The 20123-nt window shown below is 41.4% G+C and overlaps 1 protein-coding gene across 1 annotated transcript in view; it reads right to left on the bottom strand.

The window, feature by feature from the left end:
* Nucleotides 1-20123, bottom strand: part of Impg1 (interphotoreceptor matrix proteoglycan 1) — a 106914-nt gene that overhangs the window by 49383 nt on the left and 37408 nt on the right. The window contains exons 10-11 of the mRNA XM_060386099.1: nucleotides 19371-19447; nucleotides 17674-17838 (exon numbers count right to left, since the gene is read on the bottom strand). Of these exons, the coding sequence (XP_060242082.1) occupies nucleotides 17674-17838; nucleotides 19371-19447 (242 nt within the window). The remainder of the gene's footprint in view (nucleotides 1-17673; nucleotides 17839-19370; nucleotides 19448-20123) is intronic.

Raw genomic sequence — 20123 nt, 5'->3', positions numbered from 1 at the left:
TCCATAATTATGGTAATCATTTGCTTTATTTTATAGAATATTTCAGAGAGGTTGTGAGATTTGTTACAAAAAACAAACTGTATTAAAGAATCAAACACTAATCACATGTTAAGTCATTAAAGTGCAACTCTATAGGACGTATCAAAGGGATTGTGGTGGTGATGGTGGTGGTGTGTGTGTGTGTGTGTGTGTGTGTGCATATTTCAAAAGCTGAATGCAAAAACAATGGAAACTTCTTCTTCTGCTACTATGTTTACAATGTAAGCATCTTCACTAAGGAGAAAATGTGAGTGTTTTAGGCAACAGCTTATTGCTTACTGCATAGGAAAGAAGGTATTTCTAAACACCTCTCCTCACCTGTGGTGAAGGCCCCAATGAGGGCTATCTTTCTTATCAAATCAAATGCTTTAGGTATGGTTTTAAGATATTGCACCATGAGCACTCTGTGTTCTCCACCACCACGAAGAGCAAGCTCAGGAACGTCTCCATGCCGGACATAATTATTCCAAGTAGCAGCCATCTATCTGTCATCACCCATCCCTCCATCCACTTAGCCTCTCATTTAGTTATTCATCCATGCAGTGAATGTCCTTGAGGCAGAGGAAAACAAGGAAGTGATAAGAATTAGTGTAAAGAGGTAGGGTAAAATTGCTTCAATTCAAGGGCAGCTGAAATGGATGACCACACCAAGGAGATGCCAGTACTAACAGGGAACTATCTCAGTTGATTAAGCTACTTATTACTTCATCGAAACAGATAGATTCGGCATCCCAGAAGATATTTTTCCATAGGGAGAAGCAATTCTTTAGCTACGTTAGAGGCTTACTACAGAGACGTAACGCTTCCTTCTTTTTAAGTTAAGCTCATTTAATAAAGAGTCATGATGGAGTATGATGACTTTGTGGCTTGCAACCTGCACAGGAATGGAAATGGTGTGACAGGTTTCCAAGAGCCCAGCCTACTGAGGCAACACAAAGCGAGGGTATGATGTAATAGCTTATGTGGGAACCGATCTGTTCCTGGGCTGAAATTCCCTCTGAGTCACTCCTCACACTTCCTCTGCTCTGCTCTCCTTTAGGGTGGGGATGTACAGAGCTCCGTATATTATATTTAATGGCTTCTGTATAATGGGCTCCGGGTGGCTTTACAGTGTGGGGCACTGTTTGGGAAGATGTTTATCCTCTCCTCTCTGTGTTTCAAGTAGCTATTTTCAGAAAAGTCTCTTTCCTCTAGGTTGCAGCTGACCCTGGCTAACTGTTCCAGGCACCCAGTTTCCCTCAGGTGGGCTGGCTCTGAACTCTGATACTACTCTCTCTTTCCTACATCTCCCTAGCCTGTGGGCAGCAGAAGTGTCCCCATCTTGTTATCTCTAGCTAGGTCTTCTGTCTCTCTTGGGTTTTGTCCTTCTGTATCTAAAACTCCTATTTCCTATGCTTATGTCTCTCCTTGTAAATACTTTTTGACCCATTTGAAATTGCTTATATTTGACTATTTTGGCTTTGAAAAAATGCCAATCTAATGCTTGAAAAAGGTTTGTTTTCTGATTATGTTCTGACTGTTACGGCTCAGCTATAAAAGAGATTTGACACACTAGTAAGGGGATTTCAAATACTGGCTCAGGCATAGGAGTGATGGTGGGTCCAGGGCCCAGAGCTGGGCTGATGAGGAAGCTGAGGAGAAACAAGCAGAACCACCTGGCAAGGCAGGCAGTGTGCTCAGGCAGCCAGAATTTTCCAGGTGGGATAAGATCAGACTATAACCTTAAATAGTCTGATTGAAGTCATTAGAGAAGAGAAAATAGAACATTATGGAAACTTATTTATATCTCAGTGAATACATGAAAAATTAATATATTTCTCACCTAAAATAACGTGTTAGAGATTTATAGTGATGACTTTGCCATTTTCATGAATACTACTTACATTGTCACCTGGATCAGTTTACCTTATTAACCCCTTATTAAACATCAGGATAGACAAGTAACCATTTATAGAGGACAGATTTAGGGATCATGACTCAGTTCCGTTTCTCTAAGCCAGATTATATCCTGAAGCTACACAGGAAATGTGTGCTCCTGTAGACACTCAACAAAAATATCTTTCCACATTTTGAACCCCAAAATAAAAAGTTAATAAAATCTGCACAATAAGGGTGTGATTATATTTGGAGCCCCATGATGCCCAATCTGTTTGCCTTCATGTCAACCCTCATAAACCTGCCTGCAGGGCCTCATAGGCCAGGAGCTATGGGCAGATTGGAAATGACTATTACCATAACAGCAGGACTGTGACATAAACAACAGGATATCCGTACCTAAAATATGCATAGCTTTGCATCGTGAACTCTTTGCACTGATTTTTATGTATTTTTGGAATACTTCAAGTACAAGGGGTTGATGTCATGATACTACCTGTCCTCACCAGGTAGAGGCACTCTCAATAGCAAGGGCTGAAACATGGCATGACAAGGACATGGCTGTAAACATGCATAAAATGTCAAATTGGGTATCTTGCCTAGTCTATGCCTTACAAGAGCAAGTAGAAAACAAGACTTCCCAGGGGGAAATAAACTGGGAAATATAATAGTTTATGTATGAAGGCTACAAACTTAAAAATCAACCTAACAGCCATAGGAAATATGAGACATATTTTTCTTGTATAACGAAAGAACAGGTGACATACATTTTATATGTAATGAACAGTGTAGTCAAATTGTTCTATAAATAAGACTGTTAACTTACAATTACATCCCAGGAAAGCATTTCAGGATAGATTTTTTCCTTGTTTTAGTGGCCAATTAAGGACAGGTGATCATGGCTATCGAAGCCTCCATTTCCCATTGGGCCAATAATTATGGAGGGTCTGGTGCAGCTCTGCCTTCCAGTTTCTTTTGGTTAGTCCTAAGGTCCTTTTGCCTAGCAAGGAAGTGATGCCACTAGGGATGGCTGTATAGGACCAGATTCACCTTGGATGAAATGCAGCCAGACCCTCATCAAGATCCTCCCCTCTGGCATCCTCCTGTCATTTCCCGAGGACATGGTGAGGGCCTTTGGGCTTTAGCCTGATACTCAAGTCTTGTTACTTAAGTGTTTTCTCTCTCATTTCCCTGGGAAGCCACTTGGACCGGATGGCCTCTTTGAGCAGCTCTGGAATCATGAGCACAGCTTATACCAACTTAGTAAGTTAGGGTGGACAGAGGGTCAGAAGTTGGCTTTGTCTAGAGTGCTTGGTGAATGTACTTACTTTAATGAATTCTGCCCTTTCTCTGGGTGTATGTTCTTCCATAGTCTAGTTTCTGGATGACACATTGTTTGAAATTGATTCTCTCAGGGAGATGCTCAAGTCCCAGCCAAGTCATAGCTTCCTTCCAGGAACCATTCCCAGCATGGATGTTTCCACCATCTTGGATGTCCTGCTCAGTACTGCTCACTATTGGCCTATTTCGAGTTTCTCTAGCCACGAGACATTTCTCTCCTGCTGCCTCTCACACCCTCTGTTTCTAACATATGTCTTACCACATAAAGGCCCTTTGGGTTATTCTGCTTTTATTTTTGCTAGTTCACAATCCTTTCTTCTTCCATATACCGCCTACTCCCTTAGGCCTTAGGTTTTTTTTCCCCCCAGAATATTTTGATCATGAGAAGAATCACGTATAAGTATTTCTATTTAAATTTAACACTCATAAGATGCTTAAAGCAAGAAGAAGTGCAAGTGATTGGCCGGTTTCCTTTCTGTTGTGGTCTGTCCTTCAGGTCCAACAGGCTCCAACTATCAGGATCATAGCCGGAGCGACTGTGATCACCCACACGAGACCGTTATAAGGTGGGGTCAGCTCACCCTGTTCCTTCCTGAGAGGGGTGGGAGGAGTCAGTAGACTTTCAGCTGAGATTTTAGCCACTTCCTGCTGCATCTTCTCCAAGCTCTGTTAGTGGTTCTCAGGCTGTGGGTTCTCACCCCCGTGGGAGTAGAGTGACCCTTTCAACGGGTCACCTAAGACCGTAGGAAAACACAGATATTCTCATTATGAGTCACAACAGTAGCAAAATTACAGTTAGGAAGTAGTGATGAAAATAATTTCATGGCTGGGGTCACCGCAACATGAGGAACTGTGTGAAATGGTCCCGGCGATAAAAAGGTTGAGAACTGCTGCCTTCTATAACCCTGCCCCATCCCCGTGTGGCCTCAGCAGTGTCTAGCACGCAGGTGTGGAAATTTAAGTGAAGGGCAGACTTGACCCTACCCATGCATCTGTAGGGAGGTCATCCCTTCATGCCAGCCTGAAGCTTTTCGGTGATGTTTTGTTGTTTTGTGGTGTGTGGGTGTGGTTGTGCAGTTATTGTGAGTGTCAGGGGTCACCCACACTCCGGCGAGTAATCTCTTACCTATATTCTTGTAAGCAAGCCCAATAAATTCATTGTTTCAAATTCTCTGGACTCTGGTGAGATGGTTACTTTGGTTTCTTGTTGGTGCACTGTCTAAGGCAATTAGGTGTTTATTGATGACTCAAGAAAAATTAGTGCAAGATTTTGAGTTACCCCAGCTTTGAAAAATTGAGGAAGCTTACAAAAAATCATATAAAAAATGTGGCAAATATACAACCCTGCAAACCTTGAAAGCTTTCACAGAAAGCCCCCCCATCAGTGGGAAATGCACCAGCCTGCAGAATGATCTATCTGAGAAGCTAAAGAGTTGAATTTTCTTAAACTCCAGTGTGCACAGATTTTGCCTACTTATCACATATGCACACAAAAGCTAATTCAGTAAGAAGTGAAATGTTAATTAGCTTGCTTATAGTAATCTGATGACTAGGTATATGTATGTTAATTACCATGTTTTGTGATGAGACCTGATAGGCTAGGGTCAGATAGTAAGGGAGGAGGACTTCTCCTATCAGTGGACTAGGGGAGAGGTATAGGGGGAAGAGAAAAGGGGAGTGGGACTGGGAGGAGATGAGAGAGGGGGGCTACAGCCGGTCTACAAAGTAAATAAATTGTAAATAGTAATAATAATAATGATAATAAAATTAAAAAAGAATCATGTTTTGTAACTTAAATATATGTGTGATTCTTATTAAAACTCGCCCCACTTTCAAACCATGCTTATTCCAAACAAACCATCCTGTAGATACAAATAACGGTATTTGTTTTTCTCTTTATAGATGCTCTCATTTTTTCCCCCTCTCATTTGTTCTTATTCTATGAATGAGGTTTGCGGGTTTCAGCAGTGCTGACTTTGGCTGCTATCTACTAGGCATTTCATTAAAGTCCTGTGGATTGGGACTTGTTTTTAACATTTCAAAGAGGATAAAGCCAGTGAATGTACAGCGGATTCTGACCAACCTGGCGATCAGGGGACTTGCCAGCTAGCAACGGGCAGCTGCTGCTTTTCTAGCCCATGTATAGCAAGTGAGAGAAGGAAGGCAGATGAAGTTTCATTTCCTCTTGGCATTGGCTTGACTCCGTGGTCACTGCGTGTTAAATTCTCTTTAAGATTAGTGAGATCCATTTAAAGACAAAGATCCCATTTTCCTGACGCCCACATTTTGAAAGCCAGGCGGGTGCATGACCCGCGGCTTTGGGCAGAATTACATGGCATTTCCAGGAGGTCACTCAGTTGCCTCGTGTACATTCTTTCTATAACTGACCACTGACCACTGAGTTGTAATCTGTACTCACTTATAAAAATGAGTTTTTTTCTTCTTAAAACTTCAAATATAGAGGAAACCATCCGTGGGATTTTTGTCCGTATCTCCCAACCTGATTATAATGCTCTTGTTCTTCCCACTGTAGGCCATTTTCTCTCATTGCAGTGCTACATCTTTGATTAAAGGCAACCATATTGTACATGTCTTTATGTGATTCTTTATAACAGGCCCCTAGGTAACTTCTGTTTCCTATGGCCTCACAGAAGCCTGGCCAGCTTTGGTCTTAAATTTATTTTAAGCACATGTGTGGTATTTCACACCCGGAAAAAAATGGTAAAAGAGAAATACTTGGTTTTTCATCTAATCTGTATGATATATTTTATGCAGATCAAGCTAAGAGACACGGGACACTAATCTTTGTAGCTATGCACGTACAATGGGGTCACAGGAGAACTGACAGATGGGGAACAGAGAGCTACCCAGGAAGCACTACTTTTGTGTCTTGGCTTTCCTCTGAAACAACTTTCTATCTAGTCTTCCCCACTGATGAGGATGTATCTTTTGCTTTCTCTTATCAAAGGAGGAATTTTTTCCAATCCAGCGAGTGCTGACTAGCTGTAACTATAAAAGATCATCTATGACCGAGGGTGTTGCATAAGGCAAATCCAGTTTTTCCTTTCATTAGATGAATTGTTGCATTATTACCTGATTTTGTTTGTTCTAGTCCAGGCTTTACATTTTTTTTTTCAGCTGTTGTGATGTACAAACCAACTTTTGAGTCTTACTGGCTGTATTTAGCTCATTGAAGATATAGCATGCTGCTGAATTTTCTATACTATTTTGATTAGGTCACAGCAGCATATGCAGATATTTGAGCAAATATTCTAGATGTTTCTGTGAAGATGAGAGTAGAATTTAAATCTGTAGACTTTGAGGAAAAAAAGACTCCTTTCCATTTACTTGGTTGAATCAATAGAAGGGAGATTGTTCTCCTTAAAGAAAAAGGAAATTCTGCCATGAGTGGGTAGCAAATGGAGCCCCTACCTAAAATTCCAGCCTGTCAGAGAATTTATTCATCCTGTTCCATTTAGTTTCACCTCCAGGGTGGGAAGAAAGTTGTTGTCTTACATTTTATATAGGTGACCAGATGCTTGGACTCATCATTTTCCATTCGCTAGTACTCAAACGTGTCTTTAGTTTATTTGAGCTCATTTTAAAATAAAATGTGTTTACATCTTTCCTGCCCGTGCTTCCACCCTTATCTGTGTTACGGTTTCAGGGCAAGCGCAGGACAAGCTCCTCCGCTCTCTCTTGGTCACCCACCACATGGTGGCCATCTAAGCTTTCCTAAGCTCCTCTGGTACTGTTTTATACTTGCTGAAAATCCAAAGCAAACGCCAAGTTCTGCCTTTTAAGGTCATGCTCTATCTGAATTCTTCCTCCCATGATTTTCTGCATTCTTCTTGAGGGCTCTCACACTGTTTTGCATCTTTGCTCTTGAGTCTGGTTCTACCTGGAGGCCCCTCTCTCTTATCGGAAAAGTCATCCTCATTTCCAGATCACTTCTGTGCATCTCCCCCCACCCTTTGTCTCACCTTTTCACTGCCTTCCCGCTCCTCTCACCTAAGATAGGCTCAGCTTTTGTAAAGTCCTTTACATTGTCATTACGTTTTATGGATAAAAATCTTACATTGTTCATTATTTCCTGTATGTCAGCCTCCCATAAAGGCAATAGGTAGGAAATGCACTGTGTCCATTGTGAACAGAGTCTTCCCTTTAACCTTTCCCTGTGCCAATTGATTAGGTGAAGACGCTGGCATTATTGTAATGAAGAGCTCTCCTGTATGATGTATTAATTAGTGTCCAAATCTGAAACTTGCAAACATTTCAGACATGCAACAGTATAATTTACGCTATAGATGTGACTGCATCTTTGATAGATGGCCTGGCAGTATACCTGACTACTTGGCAATGCAACAGAAATGCTTTTCTTACAACATCATTGTCTAATGGCACTGTGAGTGCAATCAGTGTCCAATAAAAAAGTCCTGATTTGCAGAAAGAAGCATTGAGGCAGGCAGGGAAAGGAAGTGGGAGAGGGAGGGGGAGGGAGAGAGAGAATAAGAGAGAGGGGGAGGGAGGGAGGAAAGAGGAGAAAGAGAGAGGGAGGGAAGGAAGGAGGGAGGGAAGGAGGGAGGGAGTTTGAGAGAGAGAGAGGAAGAAGGGAGGAGAGAGATGCTGCCTTCATAACCTGATTACTCCTGTTTGTATGAACCTTTCCTAGTGACACGAACAAACGTTGACTCATTCCAGAGAAGGCACCCGAGTCTAGCTTGTTGATCCAATGAGTTCAAGAAGGGTTATTTGCAGGAGCATGGGTGTGGAAAAAGAAACAGTCCATCTCACCTCTGCAGCTGTTAACCACTTCTATATTCTCCCAGAGGAACAAGCCTCTCCCTCTGGCATCCATTAACTGCTGGTGTGTCTTTGAGGAAGGGTGGACCCTGTGAGCCCCTTGCCCTCATCCCTGGGCCCATCTTATACAGGTCTCCTAAGGATAATCATAGCTACTGAGAGGTCAAGAAGGCAATGGTCATGTCGCCACTCAGAAGAGAGGGTACAACGCTCCCAAAGGACTCTACTTCCAAACTGTCACCACGGAGATTTAATCTTCCAAGTATAAATTTTGGTTCGCTGCTACTGTTCAGGCTATAGCAACAGTGACACACTTCCTACAATATTTATTTCCCACATGCAACGTTGTGCCAGTTTTTCTTCCTTAAGCATTAGGGTAAATTTTTCTTCCTTAAAATTCTTCTACCCCCCCGCCCCCCCCCCAAAATTCTTCCCAAATTTTCAGCATAAAGTAGTTGAGTGAACATGTTTTAAGGTAAGAGTTCTGCTGAAATTGTCGTAATGGCTTAGTTTCTGCTGTGCATAGATGCATGCATAGAAGAGGTTATGCAGACACTCCCCTTGTCATTAGTCTGTTTGCCACTGAGGGGTGACCCCAGGATCATCTCAGCAGGGCTGTTCTAATTGTTCCAGTATCTTCAGACAGGAAAGGAAATAGAAGCTGCAGAGCTTAGCAAGGGAGAATATGAGCACTGGCTTAGTGTGTGGAGAGCCTAATAAGGTGGCACATGTCTCCTGCCTCATGTGTGGAGAGCTTGGTAAGGTGGCCATGCATTTTGTCTAGTGTGAGGAGAGATGCTATGTGTTAGAAGGGCCCTGGCTGTCACCTCGTGTTAGATGCAAGTAAGACTCCCGCAGCATTTTAGTGTTCACTTGCTCTGGGAAATTAGAAGGCTAGATTGCAGATGCTAAACTAAAAGTTATAAAGATGACCAACACGCAAAATTGAAATGAAAATGACAAAAACAAGCTCCCCATAACTGCTGAGCCCGATGACTAAATCAGGGTATTATTCTTAGAATTAGAGGCAGTCCTACAGCTCTATAGATTTACAGTAGTGTTCTAATAGGACTTTAAGGGCTATAAGAAGAAATCTGGTCTCCAGGACTCTTTCTGCTTCTTGCAATTAATGACTTCTCTTCCATCTTTGTCAAGTAAAGGTTAAATCAATCAAAAGCGTTACTCAGAAGGGCTATTTATCAGTCTTTCTCTTCATGTAAACGTGAACCAGTACACTGGTATGGATGTGCATACCTATAATTCCAGCACTCAGGAAGTGCAGTCAAGAGAACAGAGAGGTGATCTTGGACCTCATAGTGAGTCCCTGTCCTCCCAGCCCAAACCCAAACAATGTAAACTTCCACCAACAACACTGAGCGATAAAAATGACCTTATTAAAAACATGGAACCAAAAGGCTGGTTCAATAGGCACATGACTCTGACAAGGCAATGGTAAGGCACTATATGGATGCAAGAGTAATAGTGGTTTGCTGGAGTTAAGCAGTAACTGCTGTTATAGGTCACTGTTTTCCACTCATGAGCTTAGATACGGGAATACATTCAGCTAGCCTGCCTTGTGGAGTCCATCCAAAACTCAGAATTCCCATAATGTTTTTATGGGATACAAATACCACTCAAATCAACTCACTTTTCTCTCCTGCCTTCTGTGCAAGTCCTAGGTACCAAGATTTCCATCCTGGATGATGTTAGGACTTTTTCAATAGATGGTCTGCATTTGCCCATCCCTGGCTAGTTCCTCACACACAGCCATGAGGTATGTAAATGCAAATGTGATGTGCTAGCTCTTTGCTTAGCACTCTTTGATGACTCTGGACAGGGCTCTGAAGGCTCTGTGTTTCCAGAGCTTCATCACTGTCCCACGAATTCTTCCTGACTCCTCTGGCTCACCCAGATCTCCTTTCTCATTTAAATAGAACACATGCTTCTTCCCTCCTGCTGCTGGTTAGTTCCTGTTGCCTCAAACACTGTCCACTACTCCTTCAGCTTTATCTATGACTTTCTGCTGTTTAACCTGAGTTTAAGCATTGCTTCCCTAGGTTGATAATAAAATATATGATGGATTTTATTATTTCTAGTCAAACTACCTTGGCCATCCATTGCTACCCCACGATTCCAACCCTAGATTCTCTGAGATTCTGCTTATGACCACTCCCAATTTATTATTTCCAGAGCTTCATCACTGTCCCACGAATTCTTCCTGACTCCTCTGGCTCACCCAGATCTCCTTTCTCATTTAAATAGAACACATGCTTCTTCCCTCCTGCTGCTGGTTAGTTCCTGTTGCCTCAAACACTGTCCACTACTCCTTCAGCTTTATCTATGACTTTCTGCTGTTTAACCTGAGTTTAAGCATTGCTTCCCTAGGTTGATAATAAAATATATGATGGATTTTATTATTTGTAAACTGTGTGCCTCTTGGTATCATCATTTTTATTTTCTTTTTGAGACAATGTCTCACTATGTAATTCAGACTAGCCTGGAACTGGCCATCCTCCCGTGTCAGCTTTCAGTACGCTAGCATTACAGGCATATACTTCCAAGCTTGCCTCTAGCAAAACTTTTATAATTCCCTTTCTGTGCTTATATATCTCACTTTTTGTTGTTGAGACTGTTATGTTTTATGAGCATCCCACTGATTAGTTTCAATTATCCAGGACCAAGTTTCCAGTGAGCCTCTCTAAAACTTACAATGGGATTCTTATCCCAGGGTCTGTTTCGAGGGAACTAAAATGTGAGTTATGGGTTGCATCTGCTTTGTTAACTCTTTCATATCAGTGCTTTCCAGTATTTGAATGAAGAAATGAATGAACACAGCATCCCAGATAGCTGCTATTCATTAAGATAAGTCATAAAGGTCTCTTTTGTTCTGCTTTTTCGATATGTGGCCTACAGAGCCTCTGGGATTCACTTGTGATGGACCAATCTCCCAACCAGAGTAGGAGGAGAAACAGTGACCCACACAAAGGAAGAAGGAGAAAGGATAGCATCCATGAGAGATGAAGCATCCAAGAATTCCTGCAAGCTGTTTGATGTGTAGAATCATCTGAACGTGAGTGTGAGTGGTTCTCATGAAGGACAGTCAGCGTGGAAGGATGAGAATGGCCTAAGGAAGTGGCCTGTAACAGCCCCTGTCCTTGAGGAAGCAGCAGAATTTTATCCTCGAAATGTGGTCTCTGTTCAGCAAAAGGTTGGAAGGAGATTAAACAGACCACAACTCTGGAGGAACAACGGGCCACAACTTGGAAAATAAATTGGGAGTGGTCATAAGCAGAATCTCAGAGAATCTAGGGTTGGAATCGTGGGGTAGCAATGGATGGCCAAGGTAGTTTGACTAGCAGAAGTCTTTTGCAGAGGCCATGGCTAACTAATTTGAGTCAGAGTCATCGGCCTACCTCGGGTGGCTTCCTTCTTCCCTTTTCAGCCACCCACAGAGAAAACAAACCTACCCACAGAAACTTCTTATATAAATGGGGAGAGATGGCCAGGGAAACCTAGACCACTGACTTTCACGATGAAGGTACAAGTGCTGGGAGAGCAGGGTCAGAGAGGGTCAGCAAAGGGCAGAGAGTTGGAATAAGAATTTTCATGGGAAATGCCAAATTTGAGACAGGCCATTAAGTTTTGCACTGATCTCTCCAAGGATACTATTATTTCACCCACATCTAGGTCAAATCTGGAAGTTTCATGTGGGAGTTAGAACTTCAATTTCCTTCTCATCTTCCGGGCACTGTGGAGATTGTATCTGGGGCTGGAGTGTAATTTGCACACTCGTGCCGAATGGCTGCCCTTTCCTTCATCAGATGGCACTTCTCTCACAGACCTCTATGAATAAGGTTTGCTTGTTTATGCCTTGCATCGTGCCCGTGGCCCTGTGCATGCTAAGTGTTCATGCTACCACTGAGTTTTAGCCCCAGTTTCATACAGTTTGTTATAGTCTACTCATTTGAGAAAACCATGCTCTCTGATGCAGAAAAGCAAAAATTATTGGCCTCCGTGGCCTACGAAGTTCAGCTGAGTCTTCTTATGGATTCCCCCCCCCCAAATATCCCTCTTATCCTTTCATTTTAAAGAAGAGCAAGTTAAACAACATCCTTGTCTGGCTCTCCTCATGGAGAATTAGGATATGTGAATATTTTTTGACAGGGGGGAGGGGCTTTTGGCAAGCTTCATTCATTTCATGCTTTCCATTCACATTAATCAGCACTGGTGTTAAATCACAGGAGATGGAGCTCATTAACATTCTCCAACACTCCTGAGGTAAAGCATTTACCAGGAAGGAGTGTTGTTCAGTATGCGAGAAGGCCTGTGCACCTGCTGGCAGATGGACACAGAGAAGGACTGTGTTCCAGGAGGTGACTGAGCATAATGGTGACAGGTCCAATGAGGACAGGGATGACAAAGAGTCATAAAGCCACAGTCATGGACCAGACAGTGCTTTGCATAGGAGTCTATTTAAAAGGAACAAGAGCACGTCCTTTCACTCTAGGAATTCAGCCTGAGACAGATCCCAGACACACACTGCAGTCATTTCAACACTGGGTGGTAAATGTCAGAAGGACAGAGATGTGACTTTTTGTTGAGGAGCCAGAGAAGAGATGATTTCTATGGATGCCTTTCAGGGAACAGCTGCAGACAGAGGAAGGGTGAGTTAACTGAAACTTATAGTACGGACTCCAGGTCATCTCGAAGAATGGGACGTCATGGGCAGAAAGGGGAAAAAGCACAACAGTGGATGGCAGGGTCATGGTAAGACCAGAACTGGGGACAGAGTTGCTGTTTCTCAACCAGCGATTTTGCTTTGAGCAGCTTGGTAGACATGATTGTTTCATGAAGAATGGGAGTCTTGGTTCTGTTCACAGTATTCTCATTTTTATGTTTTTTTTCTTCTTCTGTGTTATTTCCATGAATAACCAGGCTGGGCATTGCACCCCTCTCCTCACAGTTTAAGTTCCTAGTTAGGATTTTCACTTCTCCTTAAGTGTTCTAATTCCTATTCCCAGCTTGTCTGGTGATGAATGCAAGTAGATCTGTCCTTAATTGGCATTATAGAATATTTGCACACTTGGCTCAAATCTAACTCTTCTTGCTGAACCTTAATCAAAAGCTCAGTTATGAGATACAGTTTTCACTTACAGATCATTGACTGAAAGTCAGGCAGTACACTCACTCCTCTAATTCTTCTGAAATCAGGCATTAAATTAAGAAGATTGTCGGAACCTTTCCCTCCAAACTGTCATAATGAAGTAGGCTCGGGCATTCATTTCAGACACCCTGCCCAGGTCACGAGGAGAACACCTGAGGCTGGTTTTACATGCTGGGGAGGCTGATGAAAACAGGACATGGTTCATCAGGTCCAGACTGTCTCCTTGATGAGGACTCACAGGAGAAGACTGTTTCCATGCTGTAAGCGTGCAGAGCTAAACTATGTGATGGATTATGTTTTCCCTCTGGTACAGCTTGCTCAGAAGCTTGGTGCCAAATCCACAAACCACCTCAAACAAATTTATAGAACTGTATGATGTCCATTCTTTCCCCTTTGTTTGAGATAGAGCCTCATACATCCAGACTGGCCTAAGGTCCCTCTGTAGCTCCCAGTTATATTATGGGCTGGATTTCAAACCTAGGGCTTTGCGTATGCTAGACAAGCACTCTGGCAACTGAGCAGCATTTTAGACAAACATGATTTTCATTTTAATATGATTTTGTCTGCAAAGACATCTGACTTCTTTAAAATGTTACTGAGATGAAGCTCAATATAAAATCAACACCAAATCAAGCATTTAAACACGAGTACTTAGTGGTGTGTAACACACCCACAGTGTACACTTATTTTCAATACGTTACCAACAACACTCAACAAGAGTGTTGTCCTTTCCACCTTTTTCTTTTGACTCTTTAAAATAAGACCGTATTGTATTCAACATGCTTTTCAGTCACAAGGTCTTTTTTTAAAAAATGAAGCAGAATTTTAAACAAACACACAAAAAAACATAAAGCAAGCCCACGTATGAGAGATCAAAAAGGGGTAGTCACAGAACACAAGAATAAATGCAAGGATCTTCAAGACATGTGTGGTCTATGAGAGCCACATGCTAAAAATGTCAAACAAAAATAAAGATGGAAACAAATCAGCTCATGAGTTAGAAAGTCATCCGTGACCCTTGGAGTTGTGTTTGTTTCTGTAACATGTGGTTATGGGTAAAACCTGTGATGCCTAGCCAATTTCCCAATAGAGACTCAGAAGCCTTGAGTATTTACAAAAATTTGTGCAGAATAGTGAAATTTAAAAAAATGCTTATAATTTTAGGGCAAACATGTTTAAAAGATAATTTTTGAAAAATATTTAGTTTAGAATCAACAAAGCACAAGTTAGCTATTTAAAAAGATAAACACAATTGACAAATTCTAACCAAAATAAGGACAGAAGACATAGATAAATAAAATTAGAGATGAGAAAAGAATATTAAAACAGATACTAATGGATTTCATAAAATCCTTAACTCTTACTCTGAAAACATATATTACATGTAACTGGAAAAATCTAAAGAAAATAGATAAATTTCTAGAAACATGTAACCTATCTAAGTTAAACACATCTGTAAGAACCAGTGATATTGCAGCAGTAATAATCTTCCACTGGAGGAATGTTTCAGTGGTCAAGAGCAAGTGCGGCTCCTGTAGAGGATACACGTTCAATCCCCAGGACCCATGCTGGGTGGTTCACAAATACTGTAACTCTGGCTCCAGAAGGATCCAACTCTTTAAGCACAGGCACACACACACACACACACACACACACACACACACACACATATCTTAAAACAAACACAATTTTAAAAATATGCCTGAGAGATGGCTCAGTGATTAAGAGTTCTTGCTCCCATACAGCCAAAGCAACCCAAAGCAAAAATAGTACTGTCACCATCCCTGATTTCAAATTATAATAAAGAGCCAAGGTAATAAAAGCAGCTTATTTTGGCACAGACACATTAATCAATGGAATAGACTAGAGAATCCAGGCACAGGGCCATACAGTTATAGTCCACTTGATAATTGACAAAGTTGACAAAATAAGCATTAATGAAAAGAGAGAATCTTCAACAAATGGTTCTAGAAAAACTGAATATCAGTTAGAGGAATGAAATACTCATTGCTTGCCCTACATACAATCCAGCTCCAAATGAATCAACATAAGACACAAAACTCTGGATCAGTTATAGGAGAAAGTACGAAACACACTTCTAGGGATAGACACAAGCCAGGACTTTCTGAATAGGACTCTGATTGTTCAAAACAACAACAACAAAAAGACCAATCACCAGCAAACGGGATCTCATAAAATTAAAAAGCTTTTGAACCACAAAGGTAACTGTCAATCAAGCAAAGAGACAGCCTGCAGAATGTGTGTGTGTGTGATATGAAATTATAAGATGATAAATAAAATGTTTCAAAAGTTATTATTTTTCCCGTGTGCATGCTGTGTTTGTGCAGGTCTGTGTGCACCATGGAGTGTGGAGGTCAGGAGACAATGTCTGGGAGGTAATCCGAGGCCTTTCCTTCCACCCTGCTGAGGCAGGGCTTCTTTCGTTCCTGCCTCTCCGCAGGTTCCCCACTAGATGGCTTGTGAGCCTCAGTGTGATTCTCTTGGCTCTACCTTGACTCTGACACAGAAGTGCTGGGATTACACAGGTGAGCTGCTGTATCCAGCCTTTGGTGGGTTTTAGAGATTGAAATCAGTTCGGCAAGCTAGTGCAACCAGTGTTTTTTTTTTTTTTTTTAAGGATAAGTCTACTCAAGGCAAACATGGCGCAACCTGGAGAAAACTTGAATGGATGTCCTCATCCTGACCTCGTGTGGACCATTTCCTGTCACCAGCTTTGCTTTCCTCACTGTTGAAGCACAGAGGCTTAACTGGATTAGCTCTGGAATTCTTTTCAGCTTTAGTGTTCTATGGTGTATTCTCGTGTGGGCACAGTTAAGCAATCTGAAAGCGCAATAACGCATTTGTCGTAGATACATCATAATTTTTATTTGTCTACCCGAAATGACAATTTTACAAGAGTTCCTGATCTAATAGTGGAAGAAGAGAATCCAGGGACAGCACTAGCCATTTCACTAAAGGGTATGTTTTGTTATATACAACCGTCTCTCAGATGATTTTAAGGCCAAAGCCTGGCTGATGTCCACTGTGGTTGATTGTAAAAGGCCCAACATTCCTTAATATTTCTTCTATTGACAGTTAAGGCCTATGCTTTTTTACTGCTTGATTCCTCTTAGCTGTGTAGGCATCAGAAGGAGAAAAATGATGCTGTTTCTGGCCCCATAAGTGGTTGAATGCTGCCTTGTCAACATGGCTACAAAACAGTGAGGGAGGCCAAGCATCCTCACAGAGAGACACCCAGGCAGGAGAATGAGGCCTCTGCCCAACAGCTCTGCCTAAGCACTGATTTTTCCAGTAATGTGCACGAGTCACAGTTAAAATGGATCTTCAATACTGGATGAACTCTGCCAGCTGGAACACGTAGAGCAGAGCTGTCCTCACCAGCCACTGCCCCAATGTCAGGTTTGCAGAAAATAAGTGGCTATTTTCAGCCATTAACTTTAGTTCTATAACAGGTAACTGCTACGAAACGGACACTTCCTGGCCAGTCATCATATAAACTAAGTTTAATTTGTACAGCAAGCTCCGCTATCATGACATATATGTATTCCAGGAAAGCATGTTCTATGATTACTTACCTAGCTGTTGCATACAGTTTATGAGGAAAATAGAACCGAGGAAATATTTCATAAGGGGTAACAACTAAAACAGCAACAAAACCCTGAGAAAACCCTGCCGTAGCACAGCTCCGGAGGCATTCACTTTTAGAATGGCACTGTTAGCTAATCAACCTCGGGTCCCCCAGACTCATGTTTCCTAAGAGATATTTCCAGCAGACAACCTATAGAGTGGAGAGAGGGGCTGTCACATGTGGGAGGCCAGCCTCTCTACAGATTGCTGGCTAAGGCTATATAGTAAGAACTTGTCTCCAATAAAACAAAAACGGTAAAAATTAAAAATAATTATAAAGGAAGAAAAAAGTGTCAACCAAGAGGACTTGAGTGTTTAGTGATTTCCTTATGTGCAATTCATACTAAAAAGCTCTCATGAGCAGATGAGGTAGCTCTTGTCTGAAATCCTAGCCTTCAGGAAAAAGAGGCAGAAAGGTTGGGCCAGTCTGAGTTACATAGGGAAATTTTGTCTCAAGGAAACAAAAACAAAAACAAAAAACCAAACTTAAAAAAAACCAAAACATAAGAAAACACTTAAAAGACAGCCTGTTAGTGACATGCAGGAATGATATTCTGAAGTAAAAGTTGGTTCAACCCTTTGTAACCATACCCCTGGTGCATGGATTTGGACCTCATGACCTCCACTGTCCTAATGGACCTAGTTTCCAACCCTAGAAGAGATTCCTTAGCTCAGCTTTGGCTTCAGTGTCTCTTACCACACCCAGGAAAGGCTGGCAGGATTCCCCAAGGGATGGGTGAGGGATTGAGTTGAGGGGAGGAGTTTTGAGTTGGAGGGGATCATGTTTCTGCTGATAAGACAACTCTTTCCAGCACAGAGAAGACCTCAAGTCTTCTTGAGGAAGAACATTGATGGGTCCTCAGAGAACGATGACTGGGAAGAAACTTACCTGGCAGGGCAGGTCCATCTCTGTCCACTGTCTCAAACTGAGGTTCACTGAAAGGAAGTTCTGGACTTGGAGTAGTATCCTGAAGAGTTAATTTAGAAAGACAGAGGTTAACTTCTGATGGGGAAAGGATAGGAGCTCCACAAGGACCAAATATATCTGGGCACAGGGTCTTTTCTGAGACTGACATTCAACCAAGGACCATGTATGGATATAACCTAGAACCTCCACTCAGATGTAGCCTGTGGTAGCTCAGTAACCAATTGGTTTCCCAAAGTGAGGGGAACAAGGACTATTTCTAACAGGAACTCAATGACTGGCTCTTTGGTCTCCCCACCCCCGAAGGGAGGAGCAGTCCTGTTAGGCCACAGAGGAGGGCTTTGCAGCCAGTCCTGAAGATACCTGATAAAACAGGATCAGATGAATGGGGAGGAGGTCCCCCCTATCAGTGGACTTGGAAAGGGGCACGATGGAGATGAGGGAGGGAGGGAGGGACTGGAAGGGAGTGAGGGATCGGGACACGGCTGGGATACAGAGTTAATAAAATGTAACTGATAAAAATAAAAAAAAAAGAAAGACAGAGGTTAAGAATGAATGTTCCGCTGTGCACGTGAAGGGTTATATTTATGTTCTTAATCCCGTTCGTTAAATTTAGGGAAAGAAATTTGCTGTTAGCATGACTTTTTTATGGAAGGGGAGCCAGAAACTATGTCCTGAAAGGACAACGCAGCATGACCTGGCAATTGATTTATTTCCTGATCTTTTGTTTCTCGGCTGACTGGTCTTGCTGGAAAGGACTAACTAATGACTGAAATACTTTGAACTGTGTCAGTCGTGTTTTCATGTATATATGTTTTTCATTTCAAGAGGACATGGAGGTCATTCAGAATTTCTATTTATGTTCACACCAGTGAAAACTTGTGGAACACTGAAATTGTTAAATACAAAAAAAATCACTATTGCATTGATTCCTTTTAGTCTCTAAGACATTAATTTGAATTTACCACCTTCCATAAATAAAAAATTTAAGTAAGCTCTTAAGAATTAAAAATAAATTTATAAGGGTATTTCTGAAAATCAAAGTCAAGTATTATATTTTGCTTTACTTATTAATCTTAGTTAATAGAAATGTGTTTTACCTGGATGCATAAAGCACTAGCCTGTTTCATCAGCAGGAAAAGGCACTGGCCACCAAGCCTGGTGGTCTGAGTGCAATTCCTGGAACCCACATAGTGGAAAGAAAGAAACAACTTCTGCAAATCGTGCCCTGACCTCCACATGTATGAAGTGCTGTGCCTATGTTTTCTCTTCCCCTCATAAATGGATGAATGTATAAAATTAAATTTAAAATGTGTTTTATTAAACGCAGAGCACAACCTGACTCAAAATGGATTTAGATATCTAACTAAATCCAAGGAAACTGAATTTTATAATATTTGAAATGCAATTTGAATTAATTTTTGTTAACACAGTTATTAAAAGTAGGTTCCCAATTACAGACCTAAAAACCTAAAATACTTATATTTAACATTACAAAGAGTTTTTTTTTCTACACTGTCTATAGAACTTACTGTTTTGTTTGGACGGTTTTAAACAGAAGGAAAAGAAACTTACCTCAATGACATCAGCAAGGGGAATGGGCAGTCCTGATAGGGTGACAGGTTTGGAGACTGACAACGTCCCAGCAACTTCTGGAGTGAAAAAAAAAAATCACAAGGCTAAAATGTTTCTTATTTTGGAACAGTTAAGGTTCCAAAATGTGGTTATAACGAATTCTTAAAGACTAGTACTACAAATTATTGAGAAATTGGAATTAAAGATTAATGGTCATTAATCTAAGTGATACATGGAAGGACAGATACAGGGTTGCATCTTGCATGCTTATGTGATGGGAATCGCTAAGAACAGGGCGGAATGGTTGGAGAGGTTGTTAATGGGTACAGCCATCAGTGTAAATAGATTGAAGTAATAAGTACTAGAATTATATCGCTCAGTTGGGTGATTATAGTTAATGATACTGTATTGTCTGTTTCACAATTGCTAGAAGATGAGTTTTGAATGCTCTCAACAAAAATGATAAAGAATAAAGTGATAAATATAATAATTATATTGCTTTGATCATTATGTGATACGCCCATGTATCTAATCATAACATTATATCCCACAAATGTGCATAATTATTATGTGTCAATTAAATAATAAGAACAATTACAAAAGAATAGTAGTTTAGGGATTTTTTTTATGGTGCCCAGCCTTAGTCTACAGATATGGTTCAAGAAGTGAGGTTGGTTGACTAGGCCAGTGGCGATAAAAATATGGCTTAGCTAGCAAAGGAAGAAATGGTTGGTATCAAGACTGTAATATAGG

The sequence above is a fragment of the Meriones unguiculatus genome, chromosome 6, assembly GCF_030254825.1.
Source record: "Meriones unguiculatus strain TT.TT164.6M chromosome 6, Bangor_MerUng_6.1, whole genome shotgun sequence".
NCBI lineage: Eukaryota > Metazoa > Chordata > Mammalia > Rodentia > Muridae > Meriones > Meriones unguiculatus.
This window is presented reverse-complemented; position numbering and strand designations above follow the sequence as displayed.